Below are 23,575 nucleotides of genomic sequence, written 5' to 3'. Positions count from 1 at the left end.
ACAGTCTCTATTCTGCTCTGTGTCAGTGTGTATCAGGGGTTTTGAGGACAGGTGTCAATCCATATCTGCCAAGTGACCCTATGTAGGGGGAACAGTCCCTATTCTGCTCTGTGTCAGTGTGTATCAGGGGTTTTGAGGACAGGTGTCAATCCATATCTGCCAAGTGACCCTATGTAGGGGTAACAGTCCCTATTCTGCTCTGTGTCAGTGTGTATCATGGTCTCTGTGGACAGGGAACTGTCTCTATTCTGCTCTGTGTCAGTGTGTATCAGGGGTTTTGAGGACAGGTGTCAATCCATATCTGCCAAGTGACCCTATGTAGGGGGAACAGTCCCTATTCTGCTCTGTGTCAGTGTGTATCAGGGGTTTTGAGGACAGGTGTCAATCCATACCTGCCAAGTGACCCTATGTAGGGGGAACAGTCTCTATTCTGCTCTGTGTCAGTGTGTATCATGGTCTCTGTGGACGGGGAACAGTCTCTATTCTGCTCTGTGTCAGTGTGTATCATGGTCTCTGTGGACAGGGAACAGTCCCTATTCTGCTCTGTGTCAGTGTGTATCATGGTCTCTGTGGACGGGGAACAGTCTCTATTCTGCTCTGTGTCAGTGTGTATCATGGACTCTGTGGACAGGGAACAGTCCCTATTCTGCTCTGTGTCAGTGTGTATCAGGGGTTTTGAGGACAGGTGTCAATCCATATCTGCCAAGTGACCCTATGTAGGGGTAACAGTCCCTATTCTGCTCTGTGTCAGTGTGTATCATGGTCTCTGTGGACAGGGAACAGTCTCTATTCTGCTCTGTGTCAGTGTGTATCAGGGGTTTTGAGGACAGGTGTCAATCCATATCTGCCAAGTGACCCTATGTAGGGGGAACAGTCCCTATTCTGCTCTGTGTCAGTGTGTATCAGGGGTTTTGAGGACAGGTGTCAATCCATATCTGCCAAGTGACCCTATGTAGGGGTAACAGTCCCTATTCTGCTCTGTGTCAGTGTGTATCATGGTCTCTGTGGACAGGGAACAGTCTCTATTCTGCTCTGTGTCAGTGTGTATCAGGGGTTTTGAGGACAGGTGTCAATCCATATCTGCCAAGTGACCCTATGTAGGGGGAACAGTCCCTATTCTGCTCTGTGTCAGTGTGTATCAGGGGTTTTGAGGACAGGTGTCAATCCATATCTGCCAAGTGACCCTATGTAGGGGGAACAGTCTCTATTCTGATCTGTGTCAGTGTGTATCAGGGCTGGGCTTTGAGGACAGGTGTCAATGTTAGGTGATTTCTGCCCTTTATGGATTAAAAGCAGACTCTGCATCAACTGTGCAATTTTCCATGGGAGTTTTGCCATGGATCCCCCTCTGGCATGCCACAGTCCAGGTGTTAGTCCCCTTGAAACAACTTTCCCATCACTATTGTGGCCAGAAAGAGTCCCTGTTGTTTTTAAAATTCGCCTGCCCATTGAAGTTTGCCGGTTCGCGAACATTTGCGGAAGTGCGCGTTCGCCGTTCGCGAACCGAAAATTTCGGGTTCGCGACAACACTAATTCCAACAAGTTAAAGTGCTTCAGTGGTTGGGAGTATCCATTTAACACCATGGGTTTAATATGTAACCTGGTTTTATGTAAGTTTTGTATTTGTCTTTAGAGTGATGACCCATTCTTTTATAATTGTCAGCCACCTCGCAGTGTTGCCGGGTGAGATGGGAGCAGAACTGGGTGAGAAACACTCACCCTCACAGAACGAACATAGCTGACAGAAACATCATGAGGGTTTTTATTGCATACAAATAAAATTGTATTGGCATTCTAATGACTACTAATAAATGTGTGTCAGAAAAATTATGTGTTATTAAAAACTGGAGTTGCAGCTGGTTTTCAACAGGGCTTGAAATCTCAAGGGGTTAAGTGGGTAAAACCCACAAAGTCGCAGGGGGGGAGCAGTAATAAAACACATTAAAACCAATAAAAATAAAACAACACTTTGCACACTGTAATGCTTTTCACGTATTTCTGTTGATTTGCAGTGATTATTTAGGATTCCTCAACTTTTTTTTGTGTATTTCTATTTGTGTTTTAAGGGAACACTTCAGAGTTAGTTTTTTTCCATTTTTATTCACATTTTTAAGTCTGGTGGTTTGTTTGTTTTTCACTTCACTTAAGCTCAATTTGTGTTGGAATAAATGTGTTCCTCTTTTTTTCTCTTTATGCATGAAAACTGTCAGCAACTTATAATGCTAATCACTCTTCGATGTACAAGAGGATTTGGAAAAGAAATGATTAGACAGGCAAACAAGTTCTAAATTCTCGTATTTTATTTTAATAAACTAGCAGTTTTGTCATTCATTATGTTTCAGCCAACAGGGACTCAGAAAACGAAATCTAATAAAGTCCAAAAATGTAATCCCTTCTTTCCCTGCCCAGAATATTTCAATAATTTCTACACAGGCCAAGCTAAACATATCCTGCTAAGCCCGACTTACCTTTTTCTGCGCTCGCCTTCATCCAGTTGTGAAAATAAATGTTCCTCTAGTGGACTGGTCACCCTCTTTTCTAGATACAAAGGGACTGAAATTAGAAATACTAATATTTAGTTTTATTAAATTATTTGTAGGTATAAAATATACAAAATTGTAATGTGTAATCACATTATGTGACAACCTACCGTTTAGCTTGTTAAGAGAGAAACTCAATTGCAGTTACAATCACAAACCTCAGGTGCACCTGGAGGTAGAAACAGGGCCCTGTGGGTGGCATGGGGACCTTTAATTCAGATGAAATGGAGGGCAAAGAATCCAAAACAGGAGCAGGCAGGGTTTGTAGTAAGACATGTAGAGGTCAGGGGCAGGCAGCTAGAGAGTGAGGTCAGGAGCAAAGACAAAGATCAAGTCACAAGAAGAAGGGCAGGAACTGGGGCAGACACAGCTCAAATCGCCAAGAGTCTGTAGCAAAGCTCAAGAACAACCAAGCACTGATTGGAGTGGACATGCCACGGTTATATAGTCGGACCAAGCTTCCAGCAGCTATATAATTCCCCGTACGACTCCGTGCCATTTTTGCTACATCATAGTCTCTTCCCCACCTCTCTATCCATCCAGGCTCACCTTACTCCCCCCTGTGTACCACAAGGGCATATACATAGCTGTCCCCATCTTGCCTCCAGGACACACCACCGGGCTCCATGGGATGCATAAGTACTGCTGGACTATGTGACACATTGTGCGTTATTTGCATTCAAGTCTCATTTTTGTCTTAGATATAAGAATGTGTTTAAATATACATGTGATTATTTAATATTTATAGGATAGCAGCATTATTGTTAACTTTAATAAGATATATTTTCATCTTTCCATTCCCTTCTGCCGTATACTTTATATTTATGTAGGAATAAATGGAAAAAATACCTTGTAATCTAGTTCCCAATTTAACAGTTATCATCATTTTTGGATGGTACAATTTTCCAACAGCACCTAAAATGCATTAACACACTGACAAAATAAGAGAGAACTGGTATATCACATGACATTTTTGGAATTATAAGTAACCATTTTAAAGAAGCACTCCATGGTTTTAATGCATTAAAAATGCATGAATACATAAACAAATGAATACAAATAAGTTAGATCCTTACCTACATCCATAATTTATTGCAAATCAGTAATGTGAGCAAAGACCAACATATAGGTCTGTTTTCTCAGCCATTCTTGAATCTACATTTATTTTCATTGTGAGTTATGTGCAAATACCACAAACCCTGGCTCAGCATTTGTTCATGGAGTTATGAAGTCCAGCTGATGGGGCATTATATGATACAGCAGACACCAAACATTTGCAACTCCTGTATAGCCTGTCTTCAAGAAAGCTCTTCAAGAGAGAGGCAATACAAATTAGATTGTAACATCAGCAGTCTTATATAATGTATATATGACATAATCAATGTGTTATTTAATTGGACAGATCATGTTTTAGAATGTCAGACTGCATCGGGGGTGATGTCCTCTTTGCAATTATTTTCTGGAATGAACAGAGACTAATGAATGGAGCATGTATTATCTTTACTGTTATACTACAAGAGTCCAAACAAGAAGTTCCGATATTTCCAAGATTGATATGTTGTGCTTGACTTTTACCCCACAATCTGGAGAACATTTCACTAATGAAGTTAAGCCCAGTTTTAAGTCAATAACGATTGATAAGTTCAGTGGCATTTTTGGATCGTGATTACGATGAACACACTCATGTGATACCTCCTATTAGTGGGAAACGTTTATCAATTGGTTTCTAAATTAGCAGTTTGAGGATCTTTTGTGGTTTCTAAATTACCCTGTTTCACAGTTTGTATAACTAGGAAATATTTGGCGTACAATGTCAAATATGTACCTAGGTATTTGACTTTAGTGTCCAGAATCTGTGTACCATGCAAATTCCAAATGTGATCATAAGTGTAATCCCATAAGAGGATCACCAGAACTTGGAATATCGTAATATTTATTTTAAAAAAAACGGTACTGTTGAATATTCGGTTATTAGCTGAATAAGATGGGGGTAAGAATTTGTTTATATTTGTAACAGACAAAATATGTCAACAATAAAGATCCCCTCGCCCACCTAGAATCCCGCAAAGTCCAGAACTAATAGATCATTTGCAGAAGGGAAATAAAAGCAGTATGGGCGACAGCAGTCTCCAACTGTGGGGCTGGTTGGGGTGGAGCAGTGTGGCTGTGTGTTTGAGGGGTTTCGGGCTGTGGCTGTGGGACAGTCGTTATGGGCGGCTGTCTCTGCCCCGCTCGAGTTGTGATCCGATGCCAAAAAGCTGCACATATGTTGTCAAATGCTTCGTTAAATCTGGCTTCCCATGTTGTCTCAGTACGTGTCTTCGGTGCATCGGTCTTTTTGGATACGTCTCTGGCTCAGGTCGCGGCCCCATGGACTGCAGGGCTGTGTTCAGCTGTATGTTTCCCAGCGGGGACCGGGATGACCCCCACCAGTCCATAGGGGGGAGAACAGATTGGCTGTAGTCTCCCAGTGGCCCCAGAGTGGAGGATCGGCCGTATCCTCCCCCCCCAGGGAGCCATCCGGTGCACAGGGCGCAGTAGCTGATTCTGGCCTTGTGTCGGCGGGTGAGACTCCGGGTCTGCTTGGAAGGGTTCCCCTTCGTTGCGCTGCGATATATAGTTATGTTTGATGCATTTTTAGGGATTGAATCTCGAATTTTGTCATGTTTAGCTTGAAATGTGTGGGGAGCTCGCTTCCCACACATCTGACGGCCATGCTGGTTATGCCCCGCCCCCTGAAGGGGGCTTCTTAAGATAACACATGCACTTTTTGTGAGGCATACATAAATGCAGCTGACATTATAAATTAAAGCCAAAATATGAAAGGCTATTAAAGTCTATTAAATGACCTTTATGCATTGAGACATACAGAGACTGTGATTGAGTGAGTTGGGCACACACGATCAGATCAACTTCCCTCCTAATGTTCTTACCTTCTCTGCATGAGTCAAGGTGACCCCAAATATCACCAGTATTTTTGGCTAGTATGTTGATATGTGCACTTAATAAGACAATTAGAAAATATGGGGAATTTTATCTTTATTACAAATCATAGCTATATTAACCAATAGGGAATCTTAGGGCATTGATTCTCCTTCCAGAATACTTGGGATCTTAAAGTATAAATGAGTAAATTAATCTGGGCCAGATATCTTTTAACTTCTAAGTGTTTTATAGGATTGTATTTAACGTGGCAGTGTTTTTAGTTATATTTTAGTCTTATCAGAAGGTAGTCCTTCTTATTTTAAAGGGACACCATAAAAACATAATCTCAATTAAGTTGTTATGGGGTCAGGATATCCTGACTTACCATAAGAGGTTAACTGTTCATAAATATATCTGCTCTGCTTAGCATCTTCCTGACATACTCCAGCTATCACTAGCTTCCCATTTATAAAATGGTATGTACATTTTTCACAGAGCCCAAACCAAGGCTTCCTGATTGAAGCCTTGGACCATTGACAGACGGTGTTGGTTACAGCCAGGTGATTGTGGCTACGGCTGCATAAACAGAAACAAAATTAATTTAACTCTTAAATGGCAGAGAATTGAGCAATGAGGCTGCAGGAGCATGATTTATACACTAAAATTGCTTAATTAAGCTGAAGTTGTTTGAGTGCCTACAGGTTAACTTCAAGGTAAGATGGCACCTGGACCCTTCTAACAGCATAACAACATAATTAAGATAAAACATTGTTTTGGTTCCTAGAGTGATATTTTAATTATTATAATTTATATAACTAAAGGTAGATGTGCTAAATGTACAATGACTTAGGAAAAGAGTATCTAAACTTGGTCTTGCTCTATTGTAGGTCAACATTATTTGCGAGCCAATTACTGGCAAAAGCTAGTCCAAAGGTTCTAGTTAATTCTCCATGGAAAACGCAAAACCTTTGACTGTGGATGCAATGAACAAATGTTTAATTTGTTATCTAAGAAATTTGACAGAGCACGAACCTGTAAAATGAGAATTGCTATCCCAGTATAACACGAGCATGACTACGATATTCTTATAGCCAGTCAGCAGTAATGGAAGCTTTTTCATCTGTTCTTCGGCAGAATGCTGATTGGGAAAAAATATGTAATGAGGAACAGAAAATATCTGATGAAAATCTCACTGAAATAATATAAATGCAAAACTTTAATGAACTTTTAATATCAACTGTTTAAAGTGAACTATAAGTTTAAATAAACTTATAATACTGGTGACTAGAGATGTCCCGAACAGTTCGCCGGGAACTATTTGCCGGCGAACATAGCTTGTTCGCGGTCGCCGCGGCGGGCGAACATATGCGATGTTCGGTCCGCCCCCTATTCATCATCATTGAGTAAACTTTGACCCTGTACCTCACAGTCAGCAGACACATTCCAGCCAATCAGCAGCAGACCCTCCCTCCCAGACCCTCCCACCTCCATGACGAATTGGGGGCGGACCGAACATCGCATATGTTCGCCCACCGCGGCGACCGCGAACAAGCTATGTTCGCCAGCGAACAGTTCCCGGCGAACTGTTCAGGACAGCTCTACTGGTGACTAGTGAGTCCCTAATGAAAACGTGTTTGTTTTTTTTGTCTTGCAATTTAATGTTTCTATACATATACCCCTTGTTTAGAAGTATAATAATAATATTATGGCATCTCTAACCCTTAATAGTGTAGGTTTAACCCCTTAAGGACCAAACTTCTGGAATAAAAGGGAATCATGACATGTCACACATGTCATGTGTCCTTAAGGGGTTAAAGGGGCACTATATAGTCAGGAGCACAACAGTGTATTCCTGACACAATCGTTCTAAAACCACCGTTTATGTGGTCGACCCCCCTTACCTGGGGGTTAGAAAGATAATTAACTCACCTTTTTCCAGCGCCGGGAGGGGCTCCATATGTCTGGCCCCGCCGCTCTCTGAAAAGGCAGTGTTTCCCCAAAAAACGTGCAGGGACAGGCTATAGACACCATAACAACTACAATAAGCTGTAGTTATTCTGGTGACTATGGTGTCCCTTTAATTAAAAAGAAACTAAGGACATAATATTTGTCAATCTCAACCTCCCCCACATGTGCCCAGAGAGGTAATACAAATAATAAAGGATCTAACAAAACCAACAGCCTTGGGCAGCAGTAAGGGAAGGACCACAGCCTAGTCTCACTTTCAAAATCTATTAATTGTCTACAGTATATATCAGCTGTGCTGATAGTATGTTGTAGTATGTGATGACTTGTGTCTCAAGTATCCTTTACAGTTTAGAGCAGAAAGCTCATTTAGGTGTCTACTGTACTGTCTACCAAATGGTACCCCACCCCGGTCTCCCATCCTCCGACTACAAGATATAAATGCATTTTAAATTTGCTGTGATGGTAACGTGATGTGAAATCGAATTTACTGTGTACCTGGACTGCTCTGACAGTATTTTCCATGCCATTAAGAACCATGAAATGCGTTAACTTTCTAAGAAGATTAAAACCTAATATTTTCATTCTTCACATCTCTGTCTGTCAGAGATAAATAATAACTGTTATCATAATCTATTTATTTATGTAGCGCTAATACTTTTTGCCACATTAAGCACAGTGAGAAATAGAATGACAAGTAGTACAAAATATAAACATTAGTTGATTTATACTTCTTTTATAACTTACTGTACAAAAGTGTTTGTTTGTTTTTTTACAAAATTGCATGGATAGACTAGACTCTTTTAACACATTGTTTGGTTTTGTTCTTTAAATTTGATTTTAATGATTTTGAGATTTTCACTGATAACATGTGATCACATGTGGATCAAATCTGTATTTCTGATTTGCCTGGCTCCACCCCAGAATTAAAGAGTCTGTTTTCACGTTTGAGAGGGTCTTGTCTAAATTACATCATATCTACAGACAGCAGAACACAAATCGGTTAATCATGACAAACTTAGCATGAAAGCAATTGCTAGCCGCAATCACTAAACTTGTTGAATTGAAACGAAACAGTCATATTTTTTTAATACAATCGCTTTATTGTATTAAATATAATGTTATCCAGAGAGTGCACTAACTTGTGAGTACAAAAAAAAAATATTTCAGATTTCCTAAAATTTTACTTAAAGTCTATTCAAAAGCTGAAGAATATCTAATAAAAAATTCAAACAGAAAAAAAAAGTTATGCGTGTGTTTATGACCAAGGAATCTTTTATGAATTTTGGTGTTAAAGCTAAACAAACGCTGTTAATAGTTTGTGTTATATCTTACAACTGGCTGTGTACCTTCAGATCGATTTTATATTGTTGAATAAGCTTTCCGAATGATTTAATAATGTTGGATACATTTTTTTCTTTCAACACTGTAAAATATCAAAAAATATACCATATATAAAAAATAAATTACTATATCAAAAAAAACATTTTTGAGAATTTGAAAAAAGTTTATCCAAAAATATTAAATAATGTGTAAAACGTATCAAACGATATTTAGCACGTATTAAAATAAACAGAATTAATCACTTGCCCACCCTTGTCAAGTGGCTTTTGGTGGCCAAGAACTTCTGCCCCTGTTAGCATTTGTGTATGTCTACTCATTACTTTATGTTCCAAGCAATATTGTATACACCAAGTTACACTATAATAAACTTATTAAGAGTTTCAAATAATAAGAGTATTCTATGACTAAGTATTAAAAAGAGACCCGTTCCCCGTTTTCTGGCAGTGTTTTGCGCCCGTAGAATTTTCAGGAATTATCCCCTGAAGCTTCCACACATATCACATGTATCAAGTACACATGTATCAAGTATTTAATCTTTTATTTAGCACTCCTATGTCATACAAAAGGTTGAACAAAGTCAAACTACATTGAGATCCTCCTGATTATATTCTCTTCTGGATTCAGACCAAGAGCCAATCTGCATGGAAACCTTATGTCAGTAAGCCATCATTCTCTGTGTAATGTTCATAGAGAATGCAGTAACATCTACCCTCTTTCCAAGCCAGTTGAATACTAATATCTGAATCAAAAATGCAGGAAACTAATGGATAATCAACAGAACAAGTCATGTAGGACACCTTGTAAAAGTGAGAGAAGATTTTAAAAGATGGAGATAAAATTGATTTGGTATCTAATTTAAAACAACAATAAAAATTAATTTCTCTCTGTTTGTATGTCACAGAAATTTAGCAAACTAAAGATTAAGTAAAAGGCATTATCTCTGACTTTTGTCTGCATCATATAAATAAGGGTCACGGATTAGTTTCATAGCATGTTCTTGAAGACCCAAGGTCAATGTAAACTATAGGCACTGCTTTCCTCCTTCCATTTATTCTAAAACGTCAATGTTTAACCTCTTTAGAACCAAGATGAAACAATATCCTATTTAGTGTTACAATGCTAATGTAATTTAGATATATCTGCATAAAGAAAGCTATGTTTGCAACTAGGGTTTAGTTAGGTGTCAGCTCTTTGCAAACCTGTTTTTGTACATTTTTATACCATTTAGTAAGATTTGCAAAGTGTATTTGATTACTATGTCTGCAGGCTGATCATGGTTTATTTTATGGTACTATTTTTACAATTTTACAATATGACTATATTTAGGAAACGTGGGTTACACACATTACTTGTTCTGGGAAGCATGGTTAATGTGCAAAATGCTAAAAAGCAATATTTGCAACTATCTAACGTGAGCTGACTTTTGGCAGAAAGTATTTAATGGTTGGAAGATTGTCCTGTTCAACTCCTTGTAGGGGGTATAATAGCGCTAAATGTTTTTATATGTATTGTGTTTGCTAGTGATGATGACTGAATAGCTAAAAATACCTTTCACTTGATTCATGTATAAGTTTTAGTGATCAGTTCACTTAAAAAGGTCACTGTAGGCACTTAGACCACTTCAGCTCATTGAAGTGGTCTGGGTGCAATATCCCATTACCCTTAACTCTGAGCACGTAATTATTGTAGTTTTTATAAACTGCAATAATTACCTGCTAGGGTTAACTCCTCTTCAGGCTCCTCAGGATCAAAGTCGACTTTTGGTCAACTTAATTGATGCTGGGCATCCTCATGCTATGCATGACGACTTCTAGCATCACCAGCATCCCCATAGGAAAGCATTGAATAAAAGGTAGGTACTAAACAGCATCAGGAAGTGAAGTCGGACCTCCTTAAAAGTATTTGTTTTTTTCCAAATATGAGCATTTATAGGATCAAAGAAGTAAGCAGAGCCCAAGAATTAAGGGAGGACACTCAGATTTCTACAGTAAAGACTAGCATCCCACTATCTTTTCTATTGTCACAACTATTACTCAAGTCTCCAATCTAAATTGATTGTGCTAGTAATTGGACTTTTTTCTCAGTAGATGTAACAAAAGCCATGTGTGAATTGTGCTTAAATTATGCATTACTTGAGATTATCATAAGCATAATGTTTTGCACCATCTATTCAGATTACTCCATTGTCAGCCACGGAAGACCAGGGAGTACTTGGCCAGTATCTGCTGCCACCAGAGGTTATGTGCAAAGAATAAGCTCAATGGGGAAACCAACAAAATAGGAACGAGTCAATTTATGTATAATTACTTTTCGATGCATTTCTTTTGTATTCTAAAAAACAGGGATTCCACGTTCACTTGGGTGTTCTTTTAAGTCTAGTGAGACAGCTTTGATGGCAAATAAATTGGGTAAAAAGAGCATCTGATCCCAGACGATGAACATCTCACAGTAGCGAAGATGGTTTAATTAATGTTATGACTCTTTGTCACCTTTTCTGGAGGGTTTCGATATACACTAATTAACCAACACAATCCTTATTTTTTTTTTAAGTCGTTAAACTTACTTTCCTATTTTACCATATGCCTTATCTTCATAAAATAAAGTCATCCACATGCTTCTCTGTTTCCTGCATCCTCTGACTGTGACACTTGGAACGTTATGCAAGCATCTTTGACCAGGCACAGTATGGGGTTAGAGGCCCGCTGCTCCAATGTTCCATACCCAGCTGTTACATTAATCTGATCTAAAAAACAGGCTATGCATTCTGACCCTGTGCTAATTACAGTTCCAATGCCTTAATGAAATTATAAATCTTGGTTAAAGTCCTAACTACTTGTCATTTAGAATTTTTTTTATAATTAACCGTTTGATATCCAGAAAGACAACTCCTCCGATTAGAGAAAAAAATAATAATATTTGAGACATCCAGAAAATATGTTTTACTAAATGTGGTATCAGCACAGATACAAAAACAATGTATAAATATGTTACGCATAAACTTCAGACAATTCTGTAGCACCACCATTAAATAATACATTCAAATTATGTATGCAGCTAACACACAAGGTATCCTGACATAAATAAATATAATACAATTTGAGCACTTGTATTGAGATCCCACTCTCAAGATTATAGTAAGGTATATAGCTTCCAGATGCTTCCCAGATTTCTTGAGAAGCCGGACAGCCAGGGCTTCGATCAAAACAATATCTCAAGCTCCAGCTTCACCAGCAGGTCTGTTTCCCCCGCACCCCCATCAGGAGAGGCATTTTATGCATGCCTTAGTATAATCCACTGAGTGCAATCTCATTCCGCATATCCCCAGAGATACATAATCGGGATAGGTGGGCCATCCAGAGCCTGTTGCCAGTGACACAGCATCACTGTGCAAGGGGGTGTTTCAGCCTGGCATCAAGCACATCAGGCTGGTAGATGGCCTCCTCTTGGCCACCTACTTGCAAGACTCCTTAGATAGCGCTGCTGAAGCACTCTCCATGTGAGCCTACTGCCCGCTGAACAGCACAAACGAGTCTAATGATGTGCTCGTGCGGTGGTGTGTGGGAATGTCTATTGTCCCCAAATGCAGGACATCGTGGAACTAAATCGTACGGCTGGACAGCACCCTGAAAGCGGGACTGTCATTGCTAGTTCTCATACTTAATAATGCTAAATCACACTATTTTATTACTCTTTGCTTTTTAGAAAAAATTATATTCCTGATTTCCGTATACATTATATAATACACGGGACTCACAAATATTAACATATATGTATTAAAACCCAGACAAGAGTTACATTTAAGCACCCCATGCATCCTCATTTATGTGCTCAATTATAATTGTACAGAAACATATTCCTGATTAGTGTTAAGGAATTCAAGTTGAATTGAATAGACCGCAATAGTCAAACTGGACAAAAAGTCAGCTATATTTTCTTTTCAGCTATACTGGCATACAATTTAAAATGCACTTTGAGTTCACATTTCATGCTTTAGTGAATAACCTTTTTAAACTGTACAAGAGTTACATGGAGTAGATAATGTGATGCAGACAGTGGCATGTTTTCTCCTGCATTGAATCAGAAAGTAGATTAGGTGTAGCGCCAATACTGAGATATATGGTAAGCAGGGGTAAGCTTAAACAAAACTTGTCCATATATTATGTCTCTATTGCTATATTTTGTACCCACAATAGGTGATCTTAAATAGCCTTGACATATTTGAAATTGTGTTAAAAGGTATCAAATATTTTTGTCTTCTGATCCCTATTCCTCCAATTAGAGGGATTACCCATGAAAAAAAGAGCTTGTAATCCAGTTTTATAAAAATCCAACAAAAAAAACCTCCTTTAACTTGCATATGCACTAACGGAGCTTACTTTCACATGCATTTTTTGTAATTTTTTGTCACGTTTCTGATATAAATGAGGCACTCGTAGAATCTGCAGATCACATCATGTAAGATTTTACAATACAAAAGTCAAATGTTTGAATGAATAAATTAGAAAGAATCAAAACATAAAAAAGAGCAAAAAACTAAATAATAATGTAAAGAAGAGATGAAATAAGTGAGGCGTGTGTAAGGTTGAGCAAGAGTTAAATTCTAATGAAGTATAATAAATACTGATTACTTAATGGTTAAGAATGTTAGTGGGGTGTCAAATAACTTTGTCTTGAAATTGCTAGTATTAACACTTTTGCACGTTCACAAATGGCAGATAAATTATGAAATAAATTATGTTCTAATTGAAAAAGTACAATCTTTTCTGTAGCTAACTTTTATTTAGTACTCAAGGTTGCACACAAAAAAATGTAACCATGTCCCTTGAACCCATTTATGATAATGGCAAACCTTTATAATCACAAGTGCCCACTCATCCTTTCGCCCATCACCTGTAGATATTTGTCATCATCCGTTATAGCAATAAGGTCTTTAAGGAAGCAATTGAAAAATGATTTAAGGAACATGGTGATGTACAGAGTAGCCAAAGTTACTCTGCATTCCTAACAGGCATAGAATCTTTAGGGACTAGATTGCTGGAATGGATAACAATATAGTTGGCCCTTAAGGGGTTAAATAACCTCAGCAGAGCTTGATGGTACAATACAATACTATGTTCTTAACCTTGTCTGGGATTTGAATTGAGTAAAATGTTGGCTGTCTTTTGATTGTTAACTGTATAGAATATGTAATTGAATAAATTCTCATTGTCAGGTAGGCTTCAAGTTTAGCTCCTACTGGCTATTACTTTTAAATTTGAAATTCACTTTAGTGATAACCCTGTAAATATCTTAGAAGCATTCAGTTCCTGACTTCTGGCTCACCGCGTATTAAATGGTTACAAGTGTTCTTTTGAATTATTTAAAGGATCACTATAGTGTCGGGAACACAAATATGTATTCCTGACCCTAAAGTGTTAAAACCACCATCTAGCCCCCCTGGGCCCCTCATGCCTCCATAAAGATATCAAAATCTTACTGTATTCAAGCCAGAAGCTGTAACTCTGCATGTTTGCCTCAGAAAAACAAGCAGTCTGCTGACATCAGCAGAAGTGGTAGCCTGATCCAATCACAGTGCTTCTCCATAGGATTGGCTGAGACTGACAAAGAGGCAGATCAGGGGCAGAGCCAGCATGATGCAAACCCACCCTGGCCAATCAGCATCTCCTCATAGAGATACATTGAATCAATGAATATGTCACGGCTTACCTTGGTGGGAGTCCAGTGTGCAGAGATATGCTCACCCTTGCAATTAAACACAGGCCAAGGTGGTCAGGGAAGAACTCACCTGGCCTGTGAGTCTGTGCACGGGGGCTGTTCAGAATAACCAGGTCGAAGTACAGACAAGGACTAGAGCAGGAGAATAGTCGTGGGTAAGCCAGTGGTCAGAGGATGCCAGAATTCAGGATAAACAAGAACAAAGCACAGGTCAGAAGCCGAAAACTAACAGGACAACAGGAACTCGAAATAACAGGAACCAGAGTCAATGAACTGACACTGCCTTCTGGGAGAGGCAGTGTTATATACCTGGCTAACGGCCATCAGCTTCAGGTGTGCGAGAATATTGGAGCAGCCACAGATAACGGCCAGCCCCCAGTGCTGGATACAAGGCAAGATTGGACTATGGGCAATACTAGAACTGTAAGGTGGCTCTGAGGAGAAACAACAGGCCCAGGACCGCAAAGTACCCAGGTTCAAATCCCTTGTTGGGCACTTCTGGGGCGACCTCGTCTTGCAGTCTGGATGTCGCGGCGAGAACCGTGACAGAATATCTATGAGGAAAGTTCAGTGTATGCATGCACAGGGAGGAGACACTGAAAGTTTGGATGCATTTTAGGCAGCCATGACCCAGGAAGGATCTCTAACAGCCATCTGAGGAGTGGCCAGTGAAGTTATCACTAGGCTGTAATGTAAACACTGCATTTTCTCTGAAAAGACAGTGTTTACAGCAAAAAGCCTGAAAGTAATGATTCTACTCACCAGAACAAATTCAACAAGCTGGTGATTATAGTGTCCCTTTAACTGTTTCTATATTACCCAATGTGATAGCATTTGTGTATTAGCCAAGACAGTGGTTTAATGCCTGTTAGGAACTCAAAGGTATTCTCAGTAAATTATTAAACAATAGCACATAGATGTCCATGGACATTGCCAGTCTCTTATCAGATGCATTTCAAACACAGTCTCACTTTGTTATGTGGCTACGTAAAATCTCTCATATTCTCACTTCACAAATTGATGATTTCTTTTTTTTATGGGTTGCATGAGATTGTTTTTAATGTATTTGTGCTTTTAATTTTTTATTAGAGTACGCTCGATTTGAGGCAAAAATCCATGATCTCCGTGAGCAGATGATGAATCACAGTATGAGTTCTGGGTCAGGGTCGCTGAGAACGAATCAAAAACGTTCACTATATGTAAGGTAAGAACTGAATGCCGCATATTGTAACTTGGCTCTTTTAAAATAAAATGTTGCCATATAGTATATTATCTCATTAATCATGCTTTGTGCAGTTTAAGTTTTAAGATTTATTAATTGTCTACTCATTTATTCAGTCTCAAGTTCTATGTTATCTCATATACCTTAGCACATTCCTAATAAATAAAATCATTATGTTTAATCACTATTTCTGAGCATCTATGTTTGTTTTACAGTTGAAGAGTTGAACTAATGTTTACTTAAACAACAGTTGTAAAATATAACTGTGTGATTTACAGGAGCAATTGACATATCGATCCCCGTTATACTGTAAAAAAACCCTTATATACATCACAGAAATGCATATTCAATGGACATTAACAATCATTAACTCAACAATATTTTGACTTTTGTATTGGTCCCAAAATATATTTTTCAAATTCCAGGTTCATGTTTTAATTCTATATATACCAAAGTATGTGAAATTTGCCTCACATTCTCAAGTCTTCTAGTAATAAGAAACTCCTGATTGAATAATAATATTGTTAGTATAGGACACTTTTCGAGAGGTACGGTAATTTACTGATTTGTTTGTATTTGAAATGTGTAGAAAATTAGTTTATATTTGCAGCTATACTCAATCACTCATAATGTCAATTCTGAATTGGAATGTTCTGTAATTCAAAACACGATGGAGTCTGACATATGTAAATTCTTTATTGAGATTTGCAAATAGCAAGGATGTTTTTATAAGAAACCATATCTTTCTAACGATAACTCAGAGCCGTGTACTTGTAGATTGGTGGAAAACATTGAATTAAAACTGGTCAATATAGCTCCAGGTTCAATCTCATTGACTTTTGAATGTGTACATATATATAGTATCAGAGAGATGGTAGAGGTATCATGTTTATGTAGATATTTAATATATATGTATATAGTATCACATAGATGTCTATAAAGCAGGCACTTTATAAAATAAAGCAGGAGTCCAGAGACATTAAGTTACAGGTAGACTATTTCTTGAGCAGGACACCATTAAATCACATATGAGATAAAGATTAAAGGCCAAGATGAGGTTCAGCTAAATAGCAAAATATAATATAATATATTGCTTTAAAAGATCATCCTAGGACAGGGATAGGCAACCTTCGGCTCTCCAGATGTTTTGGACTACACCTCCCTTGATGCTTTGCAAGCATTATGTGTGTAAGAGCATTATGGGGGATGTAGTCCACAACATCTGGAGAGCCGAAGGTTGCCTATCCCTGTCCTAGGAGGTTAAGGAAGAAATGTAGTAGGGTTTAGTTGAAGTAGACATCTTGCTTTATCAGGAAACTCTCAGAACATATTTTAGAGATTGATAAAAGCGGAACAAACAATAGGGTACTTAAGCTTATCATGTGGGGGATATATTAAAGAGAAAGGAAAAAGTTATCAGTTATTTCGGTATCATGGTACACGGGGAAAACAGATAAGAGAAGGAAAATACTAAGTGGGAATAAAATATATTTAGTATTTTTCCAGAAATCACTCAGTGCACAGATGAGGGAAGAAGAAAAGAATAAAGTGGGGCAAATATATTGCTTCAACCGGGTACTTTAGTGGAACATGGTATAGAACAGTAATAAAAGCCCCAGGAGGGGTGGGTGGGGCAAACACATCAAGTACTAGGAAACTTTGTAGGTCCAACATGGAAGAGAAGATAATATGGTGCAAGTAAACAGAAATATGGCACCTCAGGCCATTCTGTGCAAAAAAAAAAGGAAACAGTTATGGGCACTGTTTCTGTGCCATGGAATCCTTGGTAACAGAGGTAAGGAAAAAAGTTTAAATGGACATTATTCACTGTAACTTCTTCTTATTGGAGGCATGTGCATTAGCAGCAATTGGTAGCTGGGATTGGCTAGAAGGAAGAGTGTAATATCTGCCTTAGCCATACCTCCGGGGGGGGTTTCAATGTAAATTACCATTTCAAATATATGTAATAATTGAATGCAGCATATTGTATATATTTATTTTCAAATCATACAGAAGAACGTTCATTACGGCTCTTTCTGTAAGACAAGAGCGTAGCATTCGATGTTTTAAATTGTTTTACAATAGGACGGACACTATAAAGTGATACATTTATCATACATTTAATGCAAAATGTGAATATTAGATTGACCTCCTTTAACTGTGATAAGAATAAATAAAATAAAAAACCTTTGATATGAGAAATGGAATTGTTGTCGAATCAAGCTTCAACTTGGCATATCTTCAGAAGAGTGTTAATGTGGGATGTTCTGGAACAATTTGTTACATTATTGACTGTAGCTATGCAATTTAATTTAGCAATGCAGGTCTGCAGCACAGAACTCTCATGTTTACATGGTGGCAGATTCTATGCATGTGTTGTGTATGCTATTAATATTTAAACTGGCATCTGGAATGCATAGAGCTATGCATGGTAATTTCTTACATATTTTCGTATGTGGGTATATCGTGGGCCAAATCGACCATTTGTGAACGATCACTAGCCAATGTGGGCATCAAGGTTTTTTGACAGTTGTATGGATTGGAAGAAGTGGAATTCATTTGGTTGTGTATATGACGGTATTTAATTATGAAGATATGTCTCTTCTTATTATCTTGGAAAATCTATGAATGCCAAATTAAAAGATGAAAAGAGATAAGAAAACCCACTCTCATCCATTTGAGTATTGGGATACTTATAGAAAGAGTTAGTGATTTTAATATAAATATGATGGGGGGGGGGAATTATTCTAGATTTGTAAACATTGTACTCACTTGTTTTATTTAGGTGGAGTGCATATTTCTCAACATCATAAATGGGCTGTACAGAAAACTAAAGCTATATATTTAAAAAAAAAATCCGGGAATGGTGGTCCATGTATTTAGTATATCACACAATGTATTACAAATTACTGATTCAATGTCTTAAGGGGACACTCTTAAGGGCCATTACATTAAATTATTCTCTATGAGAAAATCGTGAATGCTTCACTGCGCATGCACACAGCATGCGCATTCACAGGCAGTGAGCTGAATCAGAGATCAGCTCACCGCTGTGTAAAGTCCTCCAGAAAAGGGCTTGTTGGTTGTGTCCAGGAGCGCAAAACCGCAGACATCAGTGCGCTATGCGAGCTGACGTCACAGTATGATTGGGTAACATAATAATAGTGTGTGCATAATATGTCCAGCTTACGAAAAGTAATTCAAAATAAATTCATTTATGTGTCTTGATTTATAGAATCCATAATATGTGTAGGATTTCAGATTATTTTGAAAGTTACAGGACACAAAATACAAGGACTAAAATTTAGAAGTTGGTATGTTTGTCTTGTAGGTTTAGTAGCCATCACAGAAACAAAATTGCCACAGAAAAGTATACATTTAAATAAAGTAGATATCACAGGTTATTTACCAAAGGTTATTTTGAAACTTTACGTAGCCATTTCATCGCCATCTCTGTCAAATATTGGAGTAAAATGTGTTTTTTCTCTATTTTGGCATATACACATATAATAAGGTTTTTGTAATGTGTATTACATAAATCTGGTATGTTCTATTCCTTCACAGAACCCCTCTTGTGTTCAGCTACATCTGCTGAGTATAACGATACCCCCATTGAATACCTTTGGCACTATTCTGTGAAGTTACAATGCCATAAAAGAGACAAGGTTATTTCAGTTTCTATAGTTAGAATTTTCATAGATGGATTTGACGAGCCTATGTCTCATTATGGGGTATTATAGCAGTTTGACTGTTCAAATAACCTTATATTGAATATATTGTGCCTTAACTTGTCACCATTTTTTAACCAAGATTTGCCAATGTTTGTAGTGAGGGGAAAGAAATGGCATTTTTGCATACATTCATACATGTTGCATTTTTGCTGAATATTTGATACTTGATATGTGCCACTGTCATAAAATCCCCCAAATTATGCTCAGTTACATCTTCTGAGTAAAACAATATGTCCAATGTATGACCTAGACATTATTTTCTGAAGTTACAGTGCTGTAAAAGAGACGTGACAAGTTCAGGTTTTTAAGTGTGAATTTTCATGGAAGGTTTTGATGCATGCGTGTCCCAGTTTGGAGCACTTTAGCAGGCTACATATTCCAACTACACCATAAAGGCATACCATTTCTTAAAATAGACATCCCATGGTATTTCAAAAGGCATATTTTGAACCTCAGCATGGGATCATTTTTCCACAAGCTTGTACCAAGTGTAGTGGTAGTAATCATTTTTTCTGCCTTTTTGACACACAGAGTGAGTTTGTACTGTATATTTTGCAAGCCTTATGTGTGCTGTGGCTGTATAATACTTCATATGTTGCTCAGCTATGTCGACTGAGTACAGGAATACCTACGTATGTACCTTTGCCAGGTATATGTGGACATTGAAGGGGCACATTTGAGACACAGCCATTCCAGTTTTTTTCAAACTTTGAATTTTTACGCTGTGTCCATGTCCCATTTTGGAGTATTTTAGCAAGCTTTTTATTCCAACTACCCCATAATGGCATACCATTTCTTAAAGAAGACATCCCAGGGCTTTTTAAAAGGCATATTTTGAACCTTGGCATGGGATTATTTTTCTGCTAGCTTGTACCATGTGTAGTGGTAGTTTTCTGCCTTTTTGACACACAAAGTGAGTTTGCACAGTATTTTGCAAATCTTATGTGTGCTACAGCTGTATAATATTTCATATGTTGCTCAGCTATGTCGTCTGAGTACAACAGTACAATGGGGGGTATGCACCTTTGCCAGGTATATGTGGATGTTGAAGGGGCACATTTAAGATGTAGCCATTCAGGGTTTTTTCAAACTTTTAAGTTTTATGCTGTGTCCATGTTCCATTTTGGAGTAGTTTAGCTGGTTTGTTATTCAAACCACCCCACAATCGCATACCATTTTTTAAAGAATACAGTCTGGGGTATTTCAAAGGGCATATTTTGAACTTTAGCGTGGGATCATCTTTTTGCTAGTTTGTTCCAGGTGTACTGGTAATAAGCATTTTTAATGTATTTTTTTTACTCTTTTAAACTTTTTTTACACTTTTACATTTTTTATAAACTTTTTTTTACCGTTAACCCCTAATTAGCAGTAAGCAGCACTAACAGTAAATTCCTCAATTTCCCATAACTCAATTTCCCATAGCAAAATATATAATTTTAAAATATTTAATTAATTCATAAAATAATTTGAACCTCTGAGGGTTAAAAAAAAAAAAAAGTTAATCCTAAGGAGGATTAAAAAAATATATAATACATATAAATGTATAATACTGTGATCTGTATTTTGATCACTGTTGGCAGTGATCAACTGGCAAGGAAGGGGTTAATTTTTATTAGGACTGGGTAAAGGGGGGTGGATTTTTACGTTTTTAAAATGTTATTAAAACATTTTATTTATTTTAACGTTAACCCCTAGCTAGCCTAACACCGAATTCCCCAGCTAGCTAAATATACAATTTTAAAATATTTTAATTAATTAATTAATAAAATACATATAGCCACTGAGGGTTAAAACAAATAATTAAAGCTAACCCTCAGGGGTTAAAAAAAAAAAAATCAGATCACAGTAAAATGTAGTCCCTGCCAATTGGCAAGGAAGCGTTAATTTTATTAAAGCAGGGAAAAGAGGGGGTGGGATTTAACGTAAAAAAAATTTTTCCACAGAGTGAAGAGGATCATAAGTGATCTGACTCCCTGCACTCCACACTGACCAGGAGTCCCTGCCGCACGTGTTCGCTCTGAAAGCCTGTCAGAGCGATCACAGCTGCAGGGACAGAGCGATCGGGTGCTCCCGTTATGCCTCGAATACCGAGGCAGACCGTAGGAGCTTTAACCCTGCAATCGACGTGATCACAGCGATCTGGGGTTAACTTTAGTAAATGACGGAAATGTTCAATCATGCGTCCTTAACGCTAGGACAAGCATGATGGAAAATTTCTGTCTAGCATCACAAAGGGGTTAACTAGATTAGCATTTTGTTGGTTTTACCAACAGAGTAACAGAGAATAGAACTAAATACAACTATCACATTCTCCATTAAAACCCTAATTGATTGGGTTACTCCATACTGCAATAGGAAACCTAAAAAAAAAGCACAGACTGTTATGATGGCAACGCTCATTAGCAATTATTACTTTTTTTTTTACATTTAAAACTAATAGTAATGTACTAATCTGAGGTGTAACTAGGAACCACATGTCCTCTGTGCAAAAATTGAAGGGCAGATCCACGCATTGCTCCACCCCAAACAATAAGTAGGATGTGGGTGGTGGCTTAGTGTGATTGTGGTGGATAGCTGAGTGCGATATGTAGGTGTGGAGAGTGCTATTGTATGCGTGGGGCTGGTTGAATATAAGAGTGTGTGAGGGCTGGCTGAGTGTGATTGGGTGTAGAGTTGTCTATGCGTGGGTTTGACTGAGTGTGTGATTTGCTGAGAGTGATTGAGTGTGTAGTTGGCTGAATATGACTGAGTATGAGTGTAACATTTTCTGAGTGAGAATGGGAAGTTGAGTGAGTGTGATTGTGTGTGGGGTTTGTGTGTGTAATATTAGTATTAAAAATCATTTTTATCCACTCCTTCTTACCTTATTGCACTAGGGGGAGGGGTATAATCCCTGTTGGTCCAGCAAAAGTATGATTCCTGGTGCTACCCACACCCTGGTCATCCAGTGTGAGAGCAAGTGGTCTGCACCTCCAAAGGGTGCAGACCACATAAAACCTCTTCCAGAACATTCCTACACTAACACAGAGGCAGCACTCCGACTCATTCAGAACAACACGTTAAAGTGCTCCCTGCAGTAATTTACTTTGTATATTGATTAATTGGCAGGTGGACCTCCAGGGCCCGGTAGCAGCAGTGACCTTTACAATCCTGGTAGTTCTGCCACTCAAATGGAGAGTTATTAGTACATTTTATAACAGAGCAAAGGTATTCTAGAATTAAACCTATTTAGCACATTGGCACTATTTTGTGCAACATAACTTATATTTTCTGTAGTTAGTTACTGTTTATCACAGTGCTGTCATTATTTTCGCTATCTTGATTGTGGACAATTGAAGTGCAAATGAAGAAAATTTATCTGGAACATTTATCATTACAAGTTTTTTTTTTCACACACTGTTATGTTTAAATTGCAGCTGGATAGTACATGCCCCCTTAAAATGATAAAAAAAACAAAAAAACACTACGCATGAATAATAAAAGAGAAAAATAAAATAAAAATGTGCCATGTGTTTTGCAGATTAGTGCTGTCAAAAAATAATTGGGGAACTCTTTAGAATCGAGCCAAGCATGCTTTTGCGAAAGTGGCAATTTTCTAGTCACTTGTGTGCTGTTCTAAAATTGACTTTCATCTTACATTATTGCTTCAACCAGAGCTAGGGGAGCAAGCTTCATAAATGAACTTTCTCTGGTTATATATGGCTGCTCTATTTTATCTTGATGGAATGCACACAGGGGGTCTATTTTCCAGTCTCATTGCCACATGAGCCAGGATTTGCTGTTCAATCTTCATAGAAAACAGTAAGTAAGAATATGTCACACCAGGATGTCTGTTTCAAGAGTTTATGATATGCAAGAGGTGTGCACAGCATTTAAAGGGAATGATAAATTGTGTTCAGGACCACGGACAGTTCCTCTGTCGTCCCCTGTTAATACAGCTACTGTATCTTCAGATGTCTTCTGAGTACCAAAGAAAATGCAGCTCACAAACATTTGGGCTGTCAATGTCAAACACACACACACACACGCTTACCTCAACCAACCACTTCCACAACAGTAGGATTACAGATGTGTTAGTCTGTCACTTTGTAATATATTGAAATTATTCTAATGACATATATAATCATCAGATT

At 38.0% G+C, this 23,575-nt stretch overlaps 1 protein-coding gene across 6 annotated transcripts in view; it reads left to right on the top strand.

The window, feature by feature from the left end:
• The window catches only part of DLG2 (discs large MAGUK scaffold protein 2), a 1,308,393-nt gene that overhangs the window by 1,152,232 nt on the left and 132,586 nt on the right, over nt 1-23,575 (top strand). For all 6 annotated transcript variants that reach the window (XM_063431313.1, XM_063431306.1, XM_063431329.1 and 3 more), the window contains one exon: nt 15,579-15,693. In XM_063431313.1, coding sequence (XP_063287383.1) covers nt 15,579-15,693 — 115 coding nt within the window. The remainder of the gene's footprint in view (nt 1-15,578; nt 15,694-23,575) is intronic.

Source organism: Pelobates fuscus, chromosome 1 (assembly GCF_036172605.1).
Source record: "Pelobates fuscus isolate aPelFus1 chromosome 1, aPelFus1.pri, whole genome shotgun sequence".
Lineage (NCBI taxonomy): Eukaryota > Metazoa > Chordata > Amphibia > Anura > Pelobatidae > Pelobates > Pelobates fuscus.
Note: the sequence above shows the minus strand (reverse complement) of the source record. Positions and strands in the feature narration are given on the sequence as shown.